The following is a 26014-nucleotide window of genomic DNA, read 5'->3' on the forward strand; positions in this document are numbered from 1 at the left end:
GATGGCCATTCGAGGCTGAGAAGATCCCCCATTTTGGAATCTCGGGTATTAAAGAGACCTCATCCTGTAGCCTGAGCGCTGTGCATATCATATTGCTTTCCGTCTTATGAAGTAGACTTGCGTGAATCGAATGTCCCTCAATGGCACATTTACAAGGCAAGAAGACAAAAATAACAAACATAACATATTGACACGTAGAGATGACCATATGGGGGTCATCGGTGGACTGTGGGGCAGAGGAAGCCATTGCGTCTATGGACTGAGGACAATGGGATGAAGAGTTTCCTCACAACCTGGAGAATCAAGGTGATGGAACTCAGAGATGGTAGAAGGCAACCAATGACCATAGTGTATGGTATTCCGACCATGGACCAAAATGTCAGCCAGGTGGGATCCTACTGGGAGGTCTATGGCTCATGTTTTACATTAGAAGCCAACTAGTGGAGAGGTATTGGAAATCTGACCACTATGGGTCTTCAAGGAAGGGTTCATAGGATCTCACCCACCATGCATGTAAGGTTTCTGGTCGGAACACCCTTAAATTTCTTGTTCAGCAACCAGTCTTCTAATCCAGATACCAGTTATTGGCAATCCAAGTCTAGACAGGTATGTGGTGTGATAGGACGCCAAGTAAGGGTGCATGCACACTGAGTAACGCCGGGCGTGTATGAGAGCCGTACACGCCGGCATTACAGCAGACTGCCGAACACTTCCCATTCACTTCAATGGGAGCGCTCGTAACAGCGGCGTTTACGAGCGCTCCCATTGAAGTGAATGGGAAGTGTTCGGCAGCCCTGCTGTCACGCCGGCGTGTACGGCTCTCATACACGCCCGGCGTTACGTAGTGTGCATGCACCCTAAGACTCAGGTGGAGCTTCTGGTGGGAAAAATGGCCGGACAATACAACAGGAGCAGAGGTATATCACCTGGGTGGACAGGAAGCATATATAAAGATGTAGGCACTTGCTTGTAAGTCTACAGACAAAATGGTAGAGGAAGTCTGATGGGGTTTCTGGCCACACCGAAACTACGAGAAGATGGAGGTCAAGATGGAGCAGAAGTTGACAAAAATTGTGAAGGGATTAGGATATTACAGAAAGATTGTTCAAGCAAGACGTCTCGGATCTCTATTAACCACTTGGTACCCAACTGAGGCCAAGCAAACGCAAGGGAAGTGAACCTGAAGGCCAACCATCCGGTAGGTCCTCAACCTATGACTGTGACGTACCAAGCACCCAACATTCAACCTCCGACCACACCACTGGCATGAACATATCCCAAATCTGTTTTAGTACCAAATAACAATGTCTGGTCCCTCGTTGTCCCCCGACAACACATGATTATAACTATGGAGAGTTACGAAAGGGGAAGACTCCACCAATGTTGAACTCCAGTCCCTTGTCCCCCCCCCCACCCATCTATCTAACAGCGATTTCAGACTTTGGATTCTTGATGTTGCAAATTTCGGCATTAGGAAGGTCATAAATTTCACAATCGTATCCCTTATTTCCAGAATTCTCTCCGCAGCTCAATGCCGTACATCGCTATAACCAACCGACCATACACTATATACATACAAGACTCCTAGGACATCAGAAGACACGAGACAACCATCAAACACGGGAGCCAAAGAGCAGCTCAGTAATATACGGCTCCAAGGGACAAAACCCATCCCCCATATACCATAAATCAGGCGGGCTGAGCGCTGGGTAATAGGAGTGTAAATCACCAGGAGATTAATCATGGATAGACCCCGGAACCGCGATGACAGGGAATCCGACCATCTATTAGCCATACAACAGATATAGAGAAAGCGGATTATTTCATATTTTATCTAGCGGTACGTCATTTAGAAATATTCAAGTCCTCGAATTTTGGGGTCATTGACTGTAGAGGAGTTAACGGGGAATATGACGGGCAGTACCGGTACTGGGATGTCTATGGCCTTTGGTAACTTTGCACAGCGGAGTCACGGTAGAGCTTTTTAGAGATGAACCGTCATCATGAATTACCCAAATGAGGCCCCATTATTTATAAGCACAGACAAAATCACCCCTAAAAGGGAGCGTATCACCAAAACCCAACATACCAACCCAGTCCCACATATCGGTAGGGTAGGGTCACCTGACTTATACGGTGTTTTCCCCTTGTGAATCGCTGCCTCCGTTGCGGAGATATTGATGTTTTTGTCAGTAACACGGAGGCCGCCATTACTCCGGAGCTCATTTGCATACTGACACAAATGACAATATCTCTGGAACGGAGCAAACTATTTACAAGGGGGAAACGCTGTAGGATTCAGGTGACCCTAACCTATCTATCTGCATGGAGCAGGTGATATGTTGGAGTCTGGTGACAAACCCCCTTTAAAGGAGCACTAAACATAGGATCTGTAAAAAGGGAGGATTTTTTTTTTGTCCATTTTCTAATCTGTCTCACATTACAAATAAAAATAAGGACTAAAGAAGTCTCTGTGTGTCCCAGATCAGTCCCGCCCTTCTTCCCACTATCCTATATTTATTTAGAAGACAACTGGCTGCAGCAGGAGCCTCTCCCCCTCTGCTTTCCTGGCCAAAACTAGTAAAAACGGGACAGCTCACCAGCTTAACCTGTGTCTCTATAGGATTGGCCCATAAACATCTTTAAATTCTGCATTAGCTTGTCATTGGGCTTATGGGTGCCCCCTCTATAGATAGATTTTCCTATAATCTGTTTTCACCCCAATTGTAATACCACGGGCAACCTGGAGAAGGGTGTGGCACTATTTCCGGAAGAAAGCAACCATGTTTTTATAACTTTGTACAATCTCTAAACACATTGGTTGAAAATTTAATTTATTTTTTTCTATTTTTTTTTTTTTTCTAATAAGAATTCTGCACTTAATTTTAAAAATTCTGGCAAATTCCAAACTAGATCGAAATAGCAAAAATCTTCAAGAATTACATTTTTTTCCCCAAAATGTAAAATTTTTGTTTTGGCGGGGGTTTTATCCAATTTATTAATACATCAGGTTATCAAATCTAGAACTCAAAGGACCAAAAAAAAATAAAAAAAAATAAAAAATTTGCTCCAACACAAATTTACCAGTCTTCGATGTAGTAAGGCACCCGATAACACAACGTAGCGAGACAGAGACATTACTATATACACAAATATATAAAAATTAAATATCTGTCTGCAAAAGCAATATATATACAAAAAAAAAAAAATCAAAAAAAATTTACTGTACACAATATTTGTGTTGGAATTGATAGGACTGGTGATGAGGATACAATGTTTAATCACTCGTAAGAGTAGTGATCCACAAAAACAAAAAAATTGGGAGATTCATAGGGTAGTAGAAATGTTACACCACTAGAACTGGATCTTGCATTGAAAAAATGAAAAAAAAAAAAAAAAAAAAAAAAAAAAATTTTAAAATTGAAAGTTATTGCTACACAAGTATCATTGATAAGATGGGCTCCGCTAATGTATTTTAAATTTCTTTTAGATTGGTCGCCTCAGAATGTTTTTCCAAAAAAAACCATTTCAATGTCGGAAGTGATGTACGGACGGGTCAAGAATTCGTAATACAGATAGTTGCTCCTAAACAACCCCATTGCACTTTAGACTCCGGCATTCTGCTGACAGGTGCTCAGGACTGTTGCAGAGAATCTGACATCCCTGCAGCAGCTTATCCTGTATTTTTGGGTTTCTTCCATTCGCTACAGAACTTTCTTGCCAAAATTTGCAAAAATTGCAATAGAGGAGACCAGATCTGGTGAGGGATACAAGGTCCGCCAATGGACTATATAGCCTAATACATGGGACTGGTCTCACAGAGGGCAGGAGGACAATGTCCCTGGTATTTTGGTCCTCGTAGAACCCATGTAGGATCACTGGCTCGCTTCTGTAAGCGCAACGATCTATAATAGGGCATGTGAAGATGGCAACTTTTTGAGAATTTTCATGGAAGCCAATAGGAAAAATTGGAGCACACGGAGATGCAATATAGACATGTAAATTTCCATAAGTGCCGATTCCGAGCCAGTACCTTCTCAATCCGTATTATGGCCATAGACACAAAGTCGCGGACTATCGTAACGCGAGCCAAATAACAAAATGTATTCCTCTACCGATTCCTGGTGGTTTTTGGAAACCATCAAAAGACCAGTCTAGGGAAACCAACGCCCACTTGTCCCATATGGACAGGAACATAAGTAATAATACTGCCCCTTGTGGACAAGAATATAAGTAATATAATACTGCCCCCCATGGACAGGAATATAAGTAATATAATACCGCCCCTTGTGGACAAGAATATAAGTAATACAATACTGCCCCCCCATTGACAGGAATATAAGTAATATAATACTGCCCCCTATGGACAAGAATATAAGTAATAGAATACTGCCCCCTACGGACAAGAATATCAATCTGGTTATATAGGGGAATAATGGACCCAGGACTTGTGAGTATTGGGCCAGTCAGCGGTTGAAGGGTGGGGGGGACCCCAACAAAGTAGAAGTGAGGTAGGAACCCACCAAAGCAAGTGTCCTACTCCTGTAATAACACAACGTTCCTACTGCTTGCTGCCAAGTATCACTATAGGAAACCCAAGGAAGACAAAGAATACTCAAAAACTTTGGGGTGGGCTAAAATCTTTCATAGCCTTGGGATTATGGGATGGGCTAAGCGGCCACATGTCTGTATCAGGAAGGACCAGGGTGTACAGCGACTGGTGGGGGACCCTGGAAGCAAAGGAATGGGAGCAGCTTTTCGTTTCAAGCATCAAACTAGTTAAATTCAAGGCTTATGACGAAAACGCTCAAGAAGAAGGACGGTGGAGAAATACTAATATGGTCGAACCGATTGAGCGATCGCCTGGTGTGGATGATCTTTTTTGGCCACGTTTCCAATCCCATGACAAATACCTATCATTGTTCCCACCTCCTACCCTCTACAATAAAATATAAAACATGGCACCATCTTACAACTTTGTCATGTGGGCAGATCTACAGCTATTGTGTCCACTACATGTCCAGACATGGTGGTCACCAATACAAGAAGTCATCAACAGCTACAGAGACGAAGGACATATAGGCGTCCCGTCCTTACAGACACGTATCCCCTTTATCCACACGAGGGCCGGTCACGAGACGCACTTGCATTTCATTCACAGGGAGGAGTCATCTCACGTTCTCCCAATCCCTGCTAGGGCATTCGGACCCACAGTGACCTGACACTTGTCTCCTATGTACAGGATAAGTGTCGTACATGATTTACACCACATTTATTAACTATTTTAGACATGTTACATGCCCCATAGGAAAGGTGGGCGTGGCCTATTAAAGGGGCGGGGCTTAAGATGTAAGGGAGTCAAAAATGTGGCAAAATTTAGATACATTTTTCTGTCTGAAAAAGCTAAGTTATAGGTGGTGCAGACTTAGACTATATGATCTAAAAGCTGCATCTTCCGGCCTCAGTCACTGTGATAAACCTGGTGCAGTATAAGACTGTCTAAAAAGTAGGTAGTAGTAAATCTACTTCAAAGTGTATGGACGGTTGTAATTTGGTGCGTTAGACAAAGAGCACACAATTATGGGTCTGAAGACAAATAGGAGAGGAATCCTAAAACTGCTCAGCCAATAGGGCGGGCACAGAAAAGACATAAAACAACGGGAAATCGCAACAAAAATCTCACAGTAATCTCAAGTAAAAGTGCATTTATAAGTAAGTCATCTCTCACGTGATACTGGGGATCAAACATGACTCCAAAATACTCCTGCTAGTCCAGTACTCTTAAGGGAGCTGTATCTGCTGCCCAAAAACAGCATCACATCTGGCCTTGGATTGAAGTTCCCTTTTACCCCGTAACCAAGGTGCAATACCAGATACAACCCATGGACATGTGTGGCGCTGTCTCAAAAAGACTGAATTCAAAAAGTTGAGCCAATAGGCTGTCCACTGTGATAAAACTGTGCCAAAGCTTATTTAGTGTAGGAGAGTGGGAGACATACAGCCAAAAGCTGGAAGTGTGCTGAGAGTTCCCGCTGCGAGAGAGGCATAGTCTCGGAATACAGCAGATCATACTGCTGCTGAAACCAAAAAAAGGGGATAAATAATGGGAATAAAAAACTGAAAATTTACATGGGACTGAGAGCAATTCCCATTCACACCGCACGCACAGAATTTTTCTTTTTTTCCTCGACGACTTTTTTTTTTTTTTTTTTTTTTTTTTAAGTGTCTCCGGCTTTTGCAGACTTTTTAGTGTTTTTACAAACAAGACATATAAAAGATTTGGAAAGCAAAACTGGTTGCTGAAAAAACAAAAACAAAAAAATCCACAAAAAAACATTAATAAATACCTCTGCTTAACTGCCCCTTACTGGCACCATTGCTATTAAATAACACAGTTCAGGATACAAGGAAGGGCGACGCGGATTCTCAGTGTAAGGCGGCGTTGTAGGGGGTCGGACCAGTACAGGACTCTCTGCCATCACCACTTCTTTAGTCGCTTCCTACTTTGGAGAAAGTCTTTTTTTTTTTTTCTTTTTTTTTTCTTCCAAAAAATTATAATAAAAAAAAAAAATTATTTTTTTTTTCAAAAAGTGCTTGAAGCGAAGTGACGGACATAGAAGGGGAGGGGGCTGGAAGCACTTGTAAACTGGAATGCCAGAACTGAGTAAAGTGTTCTAGACCTGGGGGGCATGGGGGGCGGGGATGGTTATGGCTGGAATACTGAGAAAGCAGACGCGACGGTTAATGGGCACCATGCCATCTTCACAGGACGAGACCCTACCAGCTAACTCGACGTACAAGAGAGAGACTGCAGTTATACTGATAATAGGAACACATATTAAGGACCGAGGAAAGATTGCTAAGGTGCTACTTCTAAAATCTAAAGTACATTTTTGTTTTTATGTTTTTTTTTTTTTTTTTTTCGGATTGACCCTTCCCCCTGCTGTGTCAAGGTATCAGTCGTCGTCCAGAGCTTCTGTCTTGATCTCACCGGCGCCTTGCCGGGCCAGGGCTAGGATGGTGTGATTGACGGCGGCCATTTCCACGGCTAGGGAGATGGGGTCCTGGTGATCGCTATGACTGGTGCTGTCATCCTAAGTATGTAGAGAAAAAAATTAAAAAGATCTAATTAAATCTCAAAACAAACTGTAAAAAAATTTAAAAAATTAAAAAATTTACACAAATTTACAGATTGGGTTTTTAAATTTATTTTTAAATGAAAGCATGCTGTGAATTCTCTTAAATAAAATTTTTATTGATTTAATGCATAGAAAAAAAAAAAAAGAAATAAAGAAATGCAAAAAAAAAAAAAAAGATATTTATAAAATATCGACAACCAAAACGGTGGCCAAAATGGGTCAAACTGTATAACCCAACATAGTAGCACCAGAGTCCAGAGGCTCACCTGTTCAGAATAGTCATTCCCATCCACGTCGTCGCTGTTCGAATGACCGCCAGGACTTTGTACATCGATGCCATGACTCTCCAGGATTGCTGCTTCTTCGAAAAAAGCAAATATGGCCCTAAATTATCTGCCAAGGTAACAAACTATTCACCCCAAAAAGAGACATTCCAGGGAACAGCGGGGAAAAAGGGACTACCTGGCACTGGCTGTGACCATCACCCAACTAGCCAAAGACACGATTTGTTACGTCTTACTCCAGTAAGATGAACCAGAGGGAGCCCTTCATCCCTCAGCGCTGAATATCACTATACTGTGTGTATATATATATATATATATATATATATATATATATATATATATATATATATACAGTCCTATGAAAAAGTTTGGGCACCCCTATTAATCTTAATCATTTTTTGTTCTAAATATTTTGGTGTTTGCAACAGCCATTTCAGTTTGATATATCTAATAACTGATGGACACAGTAATATTTCAGGATTGAAATGAGGTTTATTGTACTAACAGAAAATGTGCAATATGCATTAAACCAAAATTTGACCGGTGCAAAAGTATGGGCACCCTTATCATTTTATTGATTTGAATTCCCCTAACTACTTTTTACTGACTTACTGAAGCACAAAATTGGTTTTGTAACCTCAGTGAGCTTTGAACTTCATAGCCAGATGTATCCAATCATAAGAAAAGGTATTTAAGGTGGCCAATTGCAAGTTGATCTCCTATTTGAATCTCCTCTGAAGAGTGGCATCATGGGCTACTCAAAACAACTCTCAAATGATCTGAAAACAAAGATTGTTCAACATAGTTGTTCAGGGGAAGGATACAAAACGTTGTCTCAGAGATTTAACCTGTCAGTTTCCACTGTGAGGAACATAGTAAGGAAATGGAAGACCACAGGGACAGTTCTTGTTAAGCCCAGAAGTGGCAGGCCAAGAAAAATATCAGAAAGGCAGAGAAGAAGAATGGTGAGAAGAGTCAAGGACAATCCACAGACCACCTCCAAAGAGCTGCAGCATCATCTTGCTGCAGATGGTGTCACTGTGCATCGGTCAACTATACAGCGCACTTTGCACAAATAGAAGCTGTATGGGAGAGTGATGAGAAAGAAGCCGTTTCTGCACGTACGCCACAAACAGAGTTGCCTGAGGTATGCAAAAGCACATTTGGACAAGGCAGCTTCATTTTGGAAACAAAAATTGAGTTGTTTGGTTATAAAAAAAGGCGTTATGCATGGCGTCCAAAAAGAAACAGCATTCCAAGAAAAACACATGCTACCCACTGTAAAATTTGGTGGAGGTTCCATCATGCTTTGGGGCTGTGTGGCCAATGCCGGCATCGGGAATCTTGTTAAAGTTGAGAGTCGCATGGATTCCACTCAGTATCAGCAGATTCTTGAGAATAATGTTCAAGAATCAGTGACGAAGTTGAAGTTACGCCGGGGATGGATATTTCAGCAAGACAATGATCCAAAACACCGCTCCAAATCCTCAGGCATTCATGCAGAGGAACAATTACAATGTTCTGGAATGGCCATCCCAGTCCCCAGACCTGAATATCATTGAACATCTGTGGGATGATTTGAAGCGGGCTGTCCATGCTCGGCGACCATCTAACTTAACTGAACTTGAATTGTTTGTCCAAAATACCTTTATCCAGGATCCAGGAACTGATTAAAAGCTACAGGAAGCGACTAGAGGCTGTTATCTTTGCAAAAGGAGGATCTACTAAATATTAATGTCACTTTTCTGTTGAGGTGCCCATACTTTTGCACCGGTCAAATTTTGGTTTAATGCATATTGCACATTTTCTGTTAGTACAATAAACCTCATTTCAATCCTGAAATATTACTGTGTCCATCAGTTATTAGATATATCAAACTGAAATGGCTGCTGCAAACACCAAAATATTTAGAACTAAAAATGATTAAGATTAATAGGGGTGCCCAAACTTTTTCATAGGACTGTATATATATATATATATATATATATATATATATATATATATATATATATATATATATATATATACACACACACACACACCTGGAGGTCAGTATGACGTGTACCATGGGCAGGTAAGCCTGCAGTATACGGCACACGTAGCGGATGTGCAAGAGCTAACGCCAGAAGACAAACCACAGATGTGGACACCGCAGATATAAGAAGTCTATAATACAACTATAAGCTTCGTGTGCACAGCAGTGATACCGGGATCAGAGGAGCAGGCAACATACTTAAATATACCGAAAAGTGAATAAAATAAAATAAATAAAAATAAAAAGCAAACAGAGTAGAGGCAAAAGAGAGGGGGGGAGGGTCCGAGGGGAGGGTCAGAGGCAAAAGAAAGAAGAGGGGAGGGTCAGAGGCAAAAGAGAGAAGAGGGGAGGGTCAAAGGCAAAAGAGATAGAAGAGGGGAGGGTCCGAGGCAAAAGAGAGAGAAGAGGGGAGGGTCCGAGGCAAGAGAGAGAGAAGAGGGGAGGGTCCGAGGCAAGAGAGAGAGAAGAGGGGAGGGTCCGAGGCAAGAGAGAAGAGGGGAGGGTCCGAGGCAAGAGAGAGAGAAGAGGGGAGGGTCCGAGGCAAGAGAGAAGAGGGGAGGGTCCGAGGCAAGAGAGAAGAGGGGAGGGTCAGAGGCAAAAGAAAGAAGAGGGGAGGGTCCAAGGCAAAAGAGAGAGAAGAGGGGAGGGTCAGAGGAGAGAGAGGGAGAGAAGAGGGGAGGGTCCAAGAGCGTCAGAGTCAAAAGAAAGAGAGAAGGAGAGATTCAAAAGCACAAGAGAGGATCAGAGGAAAAAAGAGAGAAAGGGGTGGGGGTGGGGATACAGTAACGGACGGTTAAACTAAGAGGAAGAAAGGGGACAAGACAAAAGAGTAAAGTCTGGAGAGAGAGATAGTAATATTTGCGGGATGCGGCAGGTACCACTGATCTTCCCACATTTAACCCTATGATCACTACCTATGTGACAGGCAGCCGCCCGGCAGTCAGACGTATTATGCTAATGAGGGGCTATATTTATCAGTAATGAACCTTCGGGATGCATATGTATCGGCTAATTATACATGCAAGAGCAATAAATGTAATAACCTGCCGGAGCCGGAGAATACAAATAAGAGCGCGGCGATGTGCCATTCATTAGCCGCCGGCTGTATTCAATACCCAGACTCCTGATACACCCCCGGGTTATCGCACTCATCAGGTTGCGTTATGGGCTCATTAGCCTTCCTTGCCAATTAGAAGAATTCCTTAAAATCCTCTCCGCTCATCAGTAAGTGATTTTTTTTTTTCTCCTAATTTCAGGTGTTTTCACATTTGGAAGTTTTTTTGGTTTTTTTTTTTCTAGCAAGTTCCGAGGGCGACGGAATAATAAATTCTGTGACAATCTTGTATCAATCTAGGACAGGCGAGTTCTACGACTGGGCCCGAGGGGGGGGGGGGGGGGGAGAGGGTTAGGAGATCGTAACATATAGGACACAATGAGAGGGGGGACTTAAACATTTTGTGACCAACTGAGGGGCAAAAGGAACCCCTCGCCCCATCCTATGCAATAAGACGATGATTGCGGCTGTGCAATGACACATTACCGATATTGGCTCTCCTCTTAATTTCCTTCCGTCTGTTTGCGAACCAGTTGTAGACTTTCAAGGAGGTGACGCGTTCCAGGTCGGAGAGCTTCTTGCCTGGAATAACAAGTTACATCCCTGGGTTACAAAAGGAGTTGATATCGGACATATAGCAAAGGAGGGAGCCGTATGTTCTGCATCACCAATGTGCAATCAGCAGGTATCCAGTTTCCCTACAGCTCCCCCGCAGGAGAAAAGGAGTATTACAAGGATGGAAAAGAAATCAACAACGGGGAGGCTGAAGAAACTGGTCTGCATAGCCACTAGACTTCCCTGCCCAAACCTAGTCGAAGTCTCGGGCTTCAAGCAACATTGTGATCTATGCTGATACGGTTGCCCCCTTCCTACAGATCCACTGTCCTGTACGGTCTATGTATGGGGCAGCAGGCCTGCGGGGAGGGAGGAAATCCAAGCACCACAGATCACCGATCCCCTACAATTGGCCAGATCATTCCAGTGGTATATGGACCAGACTTTCCACATACCCCCCCCCCATATGCCCCCCCCTACCCCCACCCCCAAACTGCAGCACCTGGAGCAGTGTTAACCTTGAGAATCCGGGCGCGCAGTGAAGCCGCCTCTGTCATCCCTGTGCACCTTACACGAGCCGATGCCAATGCCAGCTTGGCACAGCGCTGTTTGTAAGCGGGCTGGCTTCCCACCAAGGCCTTTAATAGGGAATGAATGATTGTTCAGACATAAATTATGTAGATAGCCGGATTTTTTTTTTTTTTACATAACATTTCAAGGTCTTTGCTGAATAATATGCAAAGATGACAAACAAAACATCTTTTCTGTGGCGTTTGCAAGGGTGCGAAACTGGTGCCAGCGGCTCCGAACAACGAGAGAGGTCGCAGGTGGAAACCTCCGATTGGCTGCCGTCCTACAAGCTGTATACAGGAGCTGTATACTGGGGTATTATAATAAATGGATAATAATATTCTGAAGCGCCCCCTAAGGGTAGGTCCAGCCATTACATATCTAGATCAGCTTTCCGGTGGAGAAAATCCATTGACACGTGTAAAATCTGGCATCGGAATAGGAGGGGTATACGGAACCGGAACGGGTAAAACCAAGGCCATCGCCACCATAAACCCGCCCCTCCATATAAGAGCCTGGTCCGTATAAGTTTCAGGACCGTACATGGATTAAGATCCTTCCAACCACACCATGAACACCACAACACGGTGGCTCAGGGGTTAGCACTGCAGCCTTGCAGCGCTGGAGCCCTGGGTTCGAATCCCGCCAGGAACAACATCTGCAAGGAGTTTGTATGTGGATTTCCTCCCATTCTACAAAGTCATACGGATAGGAAGGGGGGAGAAAAATAAAACTCACCTGGTTTCTGTATAACCGCGTTGCAGGCGTTGGCGATTTCCTCTCGCTTGGCCTCGTCGGGGTACTGGTTCTCATTAAAATAGCTGAAAAAAATGCAAGTGTTCCCAATTACCCGGTGTTAGACGTGAGGAGCGCCCGCGCCGCGTCTGACGGGCACATGTCATATAAGAGAGCGTGATAAGCAACATATGGAGACCGTCAGTAAGAACGAACCAAAGTCACCCCCCGTATACTGTCAGTATCTGCGCCGTCCTGACATATTTCGACAGCACCTTTAAATTAACCCCTTCCTCAGAGGTCTAGCCCACCCCCCTCTCCGCTCTATACGAGGCACGAGCATCCAGTCAGGAACAAGTTAGCGGCCTCTGCAGCGATGTATGCACAACTAAATTGGATCCAGTAACCAAGATCAAGGTATAATATTATTACACCAGACACTTGGCCCCCGTCCACACTGCTCTCTATGCCGAAAATCAGCTTCTGAGGCTTTTTGGAACAGTAACAATCGATAAAAGATGGCAGAGCGAGATAAAGGGGAAAAAAACAAAACAATAATAATATAAAAAAAATTGATAGCACATTTATACACTAATGCAGCACAAAGCGAACTGCGCTTGATCAAAGTCTAACTCCCTGATCGTCCGAGACAAGAGATTGCAGGAAAAGCATGGCCGGACCCCAAGTCATGTCCGTCAGGTATTAACTCATAGCGGGCCACAGCCGAACAAAGGGAAAACAATGAAGGTGATGGTGGGAAGGCGGGGGCGATTCTGAAACCAGGCTCGCTCTAGCGTTTGGGTTTCCATTCTGCAGGTCTCCTTGAGGATCCAAAAAACTGAAGCCATATCCACTTAAGAGTTGGCTACCCACAGACCCAATAATACTATACAGGGGTACACCAGGACTCTGTCTGTTCTGCTGGTACAGTCACTGTGTACATACATTACATTACTTATCCTGTACTGATCCTGAGTTACATCCTGTATTATACTCCAGAGCTGCGCTCTCTATTCTGCTGGTGCAGTCACTGTGTACATACATTACATTACTTATCCTGTATTATACTCCAGAGCTGCGCTCACTATTCTGCTGGTACAGTCACTGTGTACATACATTACATTACTTATCCTGTATTATACTCCAGAGCTGCGCTCACTATTCTGCTGGTGCAGTCACTGTGTACATACATTACATTATTTATCCTGTATTATACTCCAGAGCTGCGCTCACTATTCTGCTGGTGCAGTCACTGTGTACATACATTACATTACTTATCCTGTATTATACTCCAGAGCTGCACTCACTATTCTGCTGGTACAGTCACTGTGTACATACATTACTAATCCTATACAGGATATAACTCAGGATCAGTACAGGATAAGTAATGTAATGTATGTACACAGTGCCTGCACCAGCAGAATAGTGAGCGCAGCTCTGGAGTATAATACAGGATAAGTAATGTAATGTATGTACACAGTGACTGCACCAGCAGAATAGTGAGCGCAGCTCTGGTGTATAATACAGGATGTAATTCAGGATCAGTACAGGATAAGTAATGTAATGTATGTACACAGTGACTGTACCAGCAGAATAGTGAGCGCAGCTCTGCAGTATAATACAGGATAAGTAATGTAATGTATGTACACAGTGATTGTACCAGCAGAATAGTGAGTGCAGCTCTGGAGTATAATACAGGATAAGTAATGTAATGTATGTACACAGTGATTGTACCAGTAGAATAGTGAGCGCAGCTCTGAAGTTTACAGTAACACACTGTAAAATGAAGCAGATCTCAGGTGATAGATAAGTGTAGTACATTCCTCCTCACCTCTCCATTACGGCCAGACATTCCTTTCTCCATGTGAAGCGACTTCCCCGTCGTAACCTGAAAGTCCCGGAGGTGGCGGTGACTGGGGGCGGGGTTTGTCTCCATTCTGTGTCGTCTATGGGGATTGGCGCAGGCCTCATACTGAGCGTTGCACCTGTTGTAAAACATTCACAAAACTTTACTTCAGCGATTTTAGGAATATTTCCCAATCCTTAGTGATTTGCAGCAACTTTTTCAAACATTTCCTTAAATTTTCAGGACTTGCGCACGTTGTTGGCGTTTTGTATATATGGGCACCGTGCTTATAGGGCCGGGGAGAAGGAGCGGTGGGGGGGACATTAGGCCGCCCGGTGCTGCAGGAGGCGGCTGGCAATGAGATTACAGGGACTGCTCAACATCACAGCGTCTAATTGGACAGAAATGAGATTTGGGAAGCCCACAAGATGAAATCACAGGCGGGGAAGGAGTTTCCGAGAAGCAGGCAGGGGGGGCAGTAAAGTAATGATCCAGGACAGCGTCCAAATCTCCAGACAAGTGTCTTCTACGCGGGGAGGAGGGTTGGTGCCGATACACTTTTTAACCATTTAGTGACTCCGTTGATAGCACCAGGGAAGCGCCCACCTAATAGAAGGAGCCTGTCTATTACCTGGACTCGTCTTCTCCAGCTGGTACCATCGGTAAAATGCTCTTTTCTTCTGTTCACTTAAGTCAGACCCTTGCTGAAGCAGCCAATGGGAGATCCGGCTCTGGCTGATACCTGCGAGGCAGTAATAAGAGGCTCAGATCAAACAAAAGCTCTGGGTACATTAATAACTACCAAGAAGCTGTTTTACAGCAGCACAGAGTATTTCAGTCGAGGAGTGCGCTGACCATATGCGGAGCGGTAACCTAGGGAGTAGAGACCGGCCTGCTGCAGAATGGTTCAACTTTGCAATAATAAGATTTGGATATATGGACAAGGCGACACATTGTAACGGAATAGACAGTACGACAGATGAGCTCTGCCGCAGGGCTGGGGATAAGAACTGCTCATACACAGGTCCGGTGCAATTCCATGACGCGACTCATAAGTCTGCAAATGTTGAGAGGTTAATATCAGCCCTGCCCACCAGGGCGGCGCTCACCTGTGACTTGTGCAACCACCGCTTGCGATATTCTCCGGTTCGCCAGGAAAGCTTTAATTTCTTCTTTGATGACGCTGCTGTCCCTCCTGTCATGAGATATACACAAGTTATCACCACCGCTATTAACCCCTTATGTTATCACATATCACAACCAAGTCCTGTCTGACTGTTTACTACGGACAAATTACCCAACAAGCAGTCCGTACAAGGCAAGCAACCAAGTCGTACTGAACACAAGGTAGGAGGGGCAAAGGGGCCGAACTGTGCCTACATTACTTACCCTGCACTGATCCTGAGTTACATCCTGTATTATACTCCAGAGCTGCGCTCACTATTCTGCTGGTACAGTCACTGTGTACATACATTACATTACTTATCCTGTATTATACTCCAGAGCTGCGCTCACTATTCTGCTGGTACAGTCACTGTGTACATACATTACATTACTTATCCTGTATTATACTCCAGAGCTGCGCACACTATTCTGCTGGTACAGTCACTGTGTACATACATTACATTACTTACCCTGTACTGATCCTGAGTTACATCCTGTATTATACTCCAGAGCTGCACTCACTATTCTGCTGGTGCAGTCACTGTGTACATACATTACATTACTTATCCTGTATTATACTCCAGAGCTGCGCTAACTATTCTGCTGGTGCAGTCACTGTGTACATACATTACATTACTGATCCTGTATTATACTCCAGAGCTGCGCTCACTATTCTGCTGGTACAGTCACTGTGTACATACATTACATTACTTATCCTGTATTATACTCCAGAGCTGCACTCACTATTCTGCTGGTACAGTCACTGTGTACATACATTACATTACTTATCCTGTACTGATCCTGAGTTATATCCTGTATTATACTCCAGAGCTGCGCTCACTATTCTGCTGGTGCAGTCCCTGTGTACATACATTACATTACTTATCCTGTATTATACTCCAGAGCTGCACTCACTATTCTGCTGATCCAGTCACTGTGTACATACATTACATTACTTATCCTGTATTATACTCCAGAGCTGCTCTCACTATTCTGCTGATCCAGTCACTGTGTACATACATTACATTACTTATCCTGTACTGATCCTGAGTTACATGTATTATACTCCAGAGCTGCGCTCACTATTCTGCTGGTACAGTCACTGTGTACATACATTACATTACTTATCCTGTACTGATCCTGAGTTATATCCTGTATTATGCTCCAGAGCTGCGCTCACTATTCTGCTGGTACAGTCAATGTGTACATACATTACATTACTTATCCTGTATTATACTCCAGAGCTGCGCTCACTATTCTGCTGGTGCAGTCACAATTTGTATTTTCTTCCTCAGGACCCCACAAACTTCTGCCCTTCTATTCGGACACCTCCACCCAGTACTACATACTGATGACCTCCCTCCTCTTTTCTCCTAACCACCTACACCAGTACGGGAATCCAGGACGACAATGATGGATGTGATGGGAAAGCGTTAATAAATCGGAGAGGCGCGGTGGCGGCGGCGGTGCAGAGCCAGGGGCCAGCCTAGCACTGGTGACATAAAGTAGATGGCTGGCTGGCAAGGCTTTTAATGAGTGTCATATCTGATCAGGAGTGTCATAACACAAGGATGGATGAGGGTAATTCTCAGGAAGGTGTGTGACTGCCATATGGCATGTGGAAAGTTTCATTACTGAGGGGAGGCATAAATCTCCTACTCCAGACATAAAACTGGAGACATAAAATAAGATGGCTGGGGGAGGGGCGGCGGGAGAGGCAGAGTCACATATGCATATTGGTAAATAGTTCAACTATAGAGAGCGGAATAAAAATCAAAACAAAAAGTTCAGGCTTAAAGGAGCAAAACATAGCAAATGCAGAAAAACCCTAAATAAAACATCCTATTACTTTCATCATCTCCTCCTTCCCTTCCTTCCTATTACAAGTGAAACGACTGAAAATCTTCTCCGCGTGTCCCAGGATATCAGCACTACCCCTCTGTACCCGGCTGTAAGATATCTATCTGCAGCAGGAGCTTCCCCCCCCTCCTCCGGCCTCCAGAAGACATCCTGGTTACTAGGAATACAATGTAACAAGCCCAAATCCGTCCTAATGACAATCCGCACTATTAATCAGATTTATTCATTACCCTAACTGGTTGGTAAGGACAGACAACTTGCCAATTACATACAGATAAGATTGATTGATATGGTACACACAATATATTTTGTACATTGTATCCACCTAGTCTATGCTGACCGCTCCGTATCATTCCTCATTCAGTACTAGTAATCAGATTTATTCATTACCCTGACTGGTTGGTAAGGACAGACAACTTGCCAATTATATACAGATAAGATTGATTAATATATTGTATATATGATATATTGTTACGTAGTATCCACAACACCTAGTCTATGCTGACCGTTCCGTATCATTCCTCATTCAGTACTAGTAATCAGATTTATTCATTACCCTGACTGGTTGGTAAGGACAGACAACTTGCCAATTATATACAGATAAGATTGATTAATATATTGTATATATGATATATTGTTACATAGTATCCACAACACCTAGTCTATGCTTACCGCTCCATATCATTCCTCATTCAGTACTAGTAATCAGATTTATTCATTACCCTGACTGGTTGGTAAGGACAGACAACTTGCCAATTATATACAGATAAGATTGATTAATATATTGTATATATGATATATTGTTACGTAGTATCCACAACACCTAGTCTATGCTGACCGTTCCGTATCATTCCTCATTCAGTACTAGTAATCAGATTTTTCCCATGACTTTGACTGGTTGGTAAGGACACAGCTTGACAACCATACACATATAGAATTAGTTGATATACAGTATCCACATCACCTGGTCTATACTGACTACTCGATCATTCCTCATTCAGTACTAGTAATCAGATTACTTAGACTAATTGGTAAGGACACAGCTTGACAACCATATACCGTACATATAGGGTTAGTTGATATACAGTATCCACATCACCCAGTCTATACTGACCACTCGATCATTCCTCATTGAGTCCTGCACTATTAATCAGATTTCTCAGGTAACTATAGAGCAGATTCTGCTGCCTGAGCCAGAATTTACCCTTCCCTACAATTAGAGGCGCCTCGCGTTGTACGTCGGCCCGTAGTGAGCTGCTTTACTGCCGCTGTGAATTATTTAAAGCCCAGTAATTATGTTATATTAATTACGACTCTTACAATGCACCGGTGTTCTCGATGCCTCTGAAACGCAGACGGGCGGCCGGAGTCAGCGGCGCTCCGTCATGCCCGCGCCGAGCACGGCGAATTGCTAAGTTAGGGAGCGAGAGCACTTAATTAAACAATGCAATGATATACAGCTGCAAGTAAAGGCCACAACTGAATTTTAATCTGTTTTCTAATTAAAAAAGAAATGAGAAATTTCTAAACCAATTACGGCGTTTGAGGGAGAAACCTGTATTTGTTTAGCAAACGGATCTATAAAGCAAGCGGCGCTGCCCGCGTTACAATATTATCAAGTCGCTCGCTTGCGCGAGAGAGGAGTCCGGATCATTTAAAGGGGAACGCACATAAAAGTGATCGGATGACGAGTCCTCTCCTATCTGGTTAATGGGGGTAGTCTAGTCACCGTAAGCATAGGGGGGCAACTTTTTTTCAAATTTGCAACGTCCTCCACAAAACCCATCCTGAAAGATATTTAGACCTAAGCCATAAATGACGTCAGCGAAGTAGTAAGACGTTCCGGGCACCGGTCACTGCTGCCAGTCCTATAGAACTCCACATGTGATTTAGTCACTTGAGACCATCTGCAGTGTCACAAGCAATACAGCTTAAAAAGTGAGCGAAACCCAATTAGAAATAGATCTGCTCAGATATACGGCTTCTTTTCGGGCAGGACTCCAATGAGGAATCGCAAATTAGGCCAACGTCTTGTGTAACACAGGCCAGATACAGAGAGGACTGCGCAGCGTGAAGCTGGATGGAGGACACTGCGGTACCGGAGCCAAGCAAAAACCTCCAAGGATTCACGGTAAACGTGAACGGGTCTAAGTCGTCCTCCTTAAAGGGAGCCTATATGGTGATTATGCACTTCGGTACCTACTGCAATCCTCCTGCGCAATAACACAACTTAAAAGGAACTTATCAGGTCCATAGGGGACACCAACAAGATGTCCACCCTTCTGGACTGATGGTAACCTTGTGCATGTTTGTAGGGAAAAAAACAACCCTTTATACTTCCCTAGATACTCATCTCTAGTGGTGTCTGTGCAGATGCTCATGCGGCAGGACCAGGGAAGTATTCATCGGCCTCACAGTCCAGCGCATGCGCAACAAAGTTGGGGAGCACTGCCCCAAATTCAGGCAAGAGCTGTACTGGGAGTATAGGAGCCAGGTAAGTAGTAGCAGAGTACAGGAGCCAGGTAAGTAGGAGCAGAGTACAGGAGCCAGGTAAGTAGGAGCAGAGTAAAGGAGCCAGGTAAGTAGGAGCAGAATACAGGAGCCAGGTAAGTAGGAGCAGAATACAGGAGCCAGGTAAGTAGGAGCAGAATACAGGAGCCAGGTAAGTAGGAGCAGAGTACAGGAGCCAGGTAAGTAGGAGCAGAGTACAGGAGCCAGGTAAGTAGGAGCAGAGTAAAGGAGCCAGGTAAGCAGGAGCAGAGTACAGGAGCCAGGTAAGCAGGAGCAGAGTACAGGAGCCAGGTAAGCAGGAGCAGAGTACAGGAGCCAGGTAAGTAGGAGCAGAGTACAGGAGCCAGGTAAGTAGGAGCAGAGTACAGGAGCCAGGTAAGTAGGAGCAGAGTACAGGAGCCAGGTAAGTAGGAGCAGAGTACAGGAGCCAGGTAAGTAGGAGCAGAGTACAGGAGCCAGGTAAGCAGGAGCAGAGTACAGGAGCCAGGTAAGCAGGAGCAGAGTACAGGAGCCAGGTAAGCAGGAGCAGAGTACAGGAGCCAGGTAAGCAGGAGCAGAGTACAGGAGCCAGGTAAGCAGGAGCAGAGTACAGGAGCCAGGTAAGCAGGAGCAGAGTACAGGAGCCAGGTAAGCAGGAGCAGAGTACAGGAGCCAGGTAAGTAGGAGCAGAGTACAGGGGCCAGGTAAGTAGGAGCAGAGTACAGGAGCCAGGTAAGTAGGAGCAGAGTACAGGAGCCAGGTAAGTAGGAGCAGAGTACAGGGGCCAGGTAAGTATAAAGGCTTTTATTTCACTGTAGGCAAGACTACCATAGCACTATAGGGGACCCTAAACCACTTATCCATAACGACCTGTGGGTTACGTTAATTTGGTTGGAAGTGCCATGATGGAGATGCCAGTCCTACAAGTGCCCTGAGTCTTGCCTCACTGCCCTGCCTCATTTCCCCTCGGGCCTCACTGGTACAAAAAAATCTATGCACGGGCCATCCATGTGTAGCCAGCAGACAATTTGTGAGTCCGTTCCCACGAAAACACCATGATGCTGGAAAGGCTGGTGGTGCCCATTAGGGCAGGGGTAGGTATTAGACAGGGTTATGAAGGAAGCTTTGGAGCACTTGGGGGTAGGACCGCCTCTATGACACTTTAAACCTACTCGTTCCATCACCAGGGAGGATGGAGGATATGGCGGCACACGTTGGGAGTTGTTTGGTAGGGCAAACCCTTGACAGATTCCATTACAATGGCACAGTAAGATGGCAGGACTTGCCAACTAATGTGTAAGGGGGTTTCTTAACTTTGCCCCGACAGTAGATGTCGGGAATAAGAGGGATCTGCCCTGCTGGGTGTGGACTACACAACAAGTCCCTTTGGCCACATACACTCACCGGCCACTTTATTAGGTACACCTGTCCAACTGCTCGTTAACGCTTAATTTCTAATCAGCCAATCACATGGCGGCAACTCAGTGCATTTAGGCATGTAGACATGGTCAAGACAATCTCCTGCAGTTCAAACCGAGCATCAGTATGGGGAAGAAAGGTGATTTGAGTGCCTTTGAACGTGGCATGGTTGTTGGTGCCAGAAGGGCTGGTCTGAGTATTTCAGAAACTGCTGATCTACTGGGATTTTCACGCACAACCATCTCCAGGGTTTACAGAGAATGGTCCGAAAAAGAAAAAACATCCAGTGAGCGGCAGTTCTGTGGGTGGAAATGCGTTGTTGATGCCAGAGGTCAGAGGAGAATGGCCAGACTGGTTCGAGCTGATAGAAAGGCAACAGTGACTCAAATAGCCACCCGTTACAACCAAGGTAGCCAGAAGAGCATCTCTGAACGCCGCACAGTATGTCCAACTTTGAGGCAGATGGGCTACAGCAGCAGAAGACCACACCGGGTGCCACTCCTTTCAGCTAAGAACAGGAAACTGAGGCTACAATTTGCACAAGCTCATCGAAATTGGACAATTGAAGATTGGAAAAACGTTGCCTGGTCTGATGAGTCTCGATTTCTGCTGCGACATTCGGATGGTAGGGTCAGAATTTGGCGTCAACAACATGAAAGCATGGATCCATCCTGCCTTGTATCGGTAACGGTTCAGGCTGGTGGTGGTGGTGTCATGGTGTGGGGAATATTTTCTTGGCACTCTTTGGGCCCCTTGGTACCAATTGAGCATCGTTGCAACGCCAAAGCCTACCTGAGTATTGTTGCTGACCATGTCCATCCCTTTATGACCACAATGTACCCAACATCTGATGGCTACTTTCAGCAGGATAATGCAATGCCATGTCATAAAGCTGGAATCATCTCAGACTGGTTTCTTGAACATGACAATGAGTTCACTGTACTCCAATGGCCTCCACAGTCACCAGATCTCAATCCAATAGAGCATCTTTGGGATGTGGTGGAACGGGAGATTCGCATCATGGATGTGCAGCCGACAAATCTGCAGCAACTGTGTGATGCCATCATGTCAATATGGACCAAAATCTCTGAGGAATGCTTCCAGCACCTTGTTGTATCTATGCCACGAGAATTGAGGCAGTTCTGAAGGCAAAAGGGGGTCCAACCCGTTACTAGCATGGTGTACCTAATAAAGTGGCCGGTGAGTGTATATTCCCTAATGGCAGCCATATTGGTTGACCACCAGCCCTTCAGCTAAACCTTGGAAAAAGAGGACAACTCAAGGACAGGTGATTTTTTTAGATTGTAAATTTCTTACGGCTGACCTCCATACTCCTCTGCTGCCAAGACAAAAGGATTAAGGAAACGTCTCAAAATTTCACAGAATTAATGCGTGGCCAGACAAGAAGCAGCTGTTGGATAGAACGTGGAAACCCAACTCCCCCGTACCAACCTCATGAGCTCTTCGACCTTGTCGTCTATGTCTAGATCCTCCTCGGAAGCCTCGAAGCTGTACGACCTTGGGCCGATGCTGTTGGTGTGGTAGCGGGTGGGGGACAGCTTGCCGTTGGAGGTCGGGATCCTCTCGCTGCTCTCTCTCCCGTTCTGATTGGTAGTGCAAGGTTGCGGGGAAGTGTCGCAGCTGTTGCTGGGCGAAGGGGACATGCCGCAATGGAGGGTCTGCGTAGAGGCGGTGGCAGTGGAGGACGACGCGGGGATGTTGTTGGTGCTGTTGCTGTAGGTGCTGCTTCCATAGTTGGTTCTCCTTCCAAACTTATCGCTGTGTTCTTGGTCCAGGCGCTCTAACGTCTCCAGGGCGTGGAGGATCTCGTGTTTGGTCATTCCCGTGCGTCGGAGGCGCTGGAGCAGGTCTATCTGCTCTATGGTAAATCTGGGCTCATCTGTGTAATGTGACATGGTTTCTGGCAGACTGCAAAACACAAGACCGATGCAAAAATTAGTAACTTGCAAGTAGAATAACAGTAAAACCAGTACAGACGGAATACATCTCACAGCTGAGGGTGTGTTACATTGTATCCAGTGAGATCCAAAGTCCCCCGCAGGACAAGAACCTCGTGTTCTGACAATCGTGACCACAATGTATCGGTGCCAGATAAAATGTATCTGTCCAATTCACCGAGGACGGTCTACACTGGATACAACTGTAGCAAACCCTCAGATGTACAAAGTCTATAAGACTCTATGTTATCTAGAACAGTCCGTCAAGGCTGTATCCTTGAGTTTCTGCAAGTGTTCAGCAGATCCGTCCTATACAATTCAATGGGCATTTCTGGCTAAAATAAGCCATTTATTTATGCAGCTGATTTTTAATTCGGCCATATTGCCCCCCACAAACGAAGGAGACCACGACGCTAGAGTGAACTTAGTGTACGTAATCCTGCACAAATCTTCCTCCTGTCTGAGTAATGGGTTACAATGTTTCGGTGCAGGTACAACATATCACTCTGGGCAAAAATGAAAAATTTAAGTCAAACCCCCCCCCCCTTACTGCGTCCATAGGGACTAGGTAGGTCAGTAGTAGCCTGGTGCTGCTAATCCAATGCCCTTCATTAATCGGTTACAGTAAGCAGAAGTTTTGGCAGTTTGCTGGTCAGGCGTGTATTAAGATAACATCAAGGAGGAAAGATATCAGCAACGATCTTAGGGAAACCATGGTTGTTCCCATCAATCTGGGAAGGGTTATAAAGGCCATTTCCAAACAATTCTACTTTCATCCTTGTACAGTGAACGATTACTGACGAGAGGGAATATTTAATACGGTTGGGAGCGGATCAGGAACAAGGCGAGTAGGCCAAAATTCCTCCGGAAAGATACGAGACGCGGATAAAGTTAAAGTGATTGAAGGGGTGCTTCATTTTTTCCTCCTGTTATGGTGACACGGTGGACCTGCTGGGTGTTGTTGTTCCCCTAATGTTAAGATCTTCTAAAGATCAGATTTCTTTATCACGTCCCAGATTGTGGACGTTGCTTTCCCCAGGCTCTATACAGTATATACATGCGGCCATACTAATAACTATGTATCTGTGTCTTATTCTCTCACACAGCCTTCCGCTCCCTCCTTATTCCCACCAGCCGCCTCCTTATCACTCCCTACATTCCAGACTCAAGGACACGCACGAGTTTTATACTTTTCTATGCAAAATATCACATTGTCTCATCGCTCGTGTGGTATTTAACTCTTTCAAGACGTCGCTGGCATGTTTGTCCTCAATGGCACTGCAAATGGAAAGCCTAAATAAAACCCCCCCATAGTTTTACACCCTATTGGGGAAGGGTCCTATGCTATCTACAGGATAGGTGGTCGGACTGGTCAGGGTCTGACATCTGGTAGGTATATGGCTGGAAGCAGCTCTGCTCCTATTCAAGTGAATTTGAGGCATCATCGGCACAGTATACGGATCCCTGTACGATGTATACAGCTTTTGTCATCTGTATACTGCCTAGAACTGGATCCAATGCACTTGAATAGGAGCAGACCTAGTATATGGCGTCCGGCGGGTGCAAGATCTAGTCTGTGCATAGGTCATTGGTATCAAGTACCTTAAGATCCTGGGTAACCCTCTTGGCCCATGAGCACCGGACCCGTCCTGCATTAGACAGACAACCTAGTGCATTGAATGGACACTGTGTAATCCCTTAATTAGCCTTTTGGTGGCGCTACAGCGATCCCTAATAAGTCCCCGCAGACTCTCATCGTATTGCTTCATTCATTCTAAATTTTCTTTAGTACCCTGGGACCAGCTCTGAGGTTCCTGACACCATAGACGGACCCATAATAAGTGTATGGGGACAAATAATGGAACCAAGGGGGTACTTGGCACACCGGGGGGTCTTAAAGTAGATTGGAAGGGATTCGGATGGATAAGACCTATAGACATACATAATGGCAGAGGCGTAATATGAAGCTCCAAAATCTGTAGCAGCCCCCCCACTACAATGTATTGTATAGGGCACTGGTCTCCTATTAATGGCCAAGGACACCTTACGAGGCCCTAAGGCTCCTGCACCACTTCAGTAACAACCCCGCACCATCCAATAAGATCCACTGCTAGCCTTGGCTCATAAAACCGCAGCCCAAAGCTACGAGACTTCCCCGTCCCTAAACTGCCTTATAATGACAAATGAGCGGACGGCGCGCCCTGTCACCCGTACTGTGTACACAGGACACCGGCTGACTAATGACTGCCGGGTAATTACTTTACAACAAGCCAGAAAGAGAAAAATAAACATTTCAGACAATGAGCAAATATCATTAGTCACCGAGCGATGGGCTAAGACACTCCGAGCAGAACATTAATACCACCTGCGAGATACGGTGTACTACACGGTACTATACACAGTGAGGTCCTGGCTGTACTGACACCTTTCTATCACAGCCAGCTGGTAGTTTTACAGCAGTTTGCTTTACAGTATCTCTAGCATATGGGCTAGACTTCACTTCCCGAGTCCGCGCACCAGTCAGGCTGTTTCTTAAGACTGGTAGACAATTTTCTGCAGCGTGTTACAATTCTTCACCATCTTCGAGACCACTGCTTGCTGTCAGCGACCAAGATCCATCTTATCTCCATTCAGAGGTAGTAACCCTGTATACAGCCAGTGCTGCTCTCAGCTAAGAAGTGCAGACCGCTGTATCCAGTCTAGACAACGCTCTGTGAGCTCAACAATCTGGGCTGCAAACTGATACAAGGTAGCAAACCAGTAGAGAGATTTCTGTATCTGCGCTGATGCTTTTAGCTCACAGAGCATTGTCTAAACTGGATACAATTGTAACAAAGCGAGCGGACCGACCTGTACAGCCGCTGCCGACAGTAAGCTCACATCTGCATTGGGGTTCCCATTATTT

At 44.9% G+C, this 26014-nt stretch overlaps 1 protein-coding gene across 3 annotated transcripts; it reads right to left on the reverse strand.

Annotated features, from left to right (window-relative positions):
- Positions 1 to 782: 782 nt before the first annotated feature.
- HMBOX1 (homeobox containing 1) lies at positions 783 to 23076 on the reverse strand. Of its 3 annotated transcripts, none has more exons than XM_075269329.1 (8): positions 22604 to 23076; positions 15328 to 15413; positions 14850 to 14960; positions 14204 to 14357; positions 12376 to 12458; positions 10999 to 11094; positions 7406 to 7494; positions 783 to 7094 (listed from the first exon to the last, which is right to left on the reverse strand). In XM_075269329.1, the coding sequence occupies exons 1-8, from the start codon at positions 23065 to 23067 to the stop codon at positions 6957 to 6959; spliced, it is 1221 nt and encodes a 406-aa protein (XP_075125430.1). In that variant the 5' UTR covers positions 23068 to 23076; the 3' UTR covers positions 783 to 6956. The 3 variants fall into 3 exon arrangements, with proteins under 3 accessions (XP_075125430.1, XP_075125429.1, XP_075125428.1); XM_075269328.1 differs by having other exon boundaries at positions 7406 to 7497; XM_075269327.1 differs by having other exon boundaries at positions 7406 to 7500.
- Between the last annotated feature and the right edge of the window lie 2938 nt (positions 23077 to 26014).

Source organism: Leptodactylus fuscus, chromosome 3 (genome assembly GCF_031893055.1).
Source record: "Leptodactylus fuscus isolate aLepFus1 chromosome 3, aLepFus1.hap2, whole genome shotgun sequence".
NCBI lineage: Eukaryota > Metazoa > Chordata > Amphibia > Anura > Leptodactylidae > Leptodactylus > Leptodactylus fuscus.

Bases quoted from the DNA above. Each gene is read 5' to 3' on its own strand.
- HMBOX1 (XM_075269327.1), bottom strand. From the start codon at position 23,067: ATGTCACATTACACAGATGAGCCCAGATTTACCATAGAGCAGATAGAC. The intron at 14,961-15,327 runs GTGAGCGCCGCC...ACTGCCTCGCAG, and splicing joins GGTGGTTGCACAAGTCACAG to GTATCAGCCAGAGCCGGATC. The intron at 14,358-14,849 runs GTAATAGACAGG...GTTTTACAACAG, and splicing joins GCTGGAGAAGACGAGTCCAG to GTGCAACGCTCAGTATGAGG.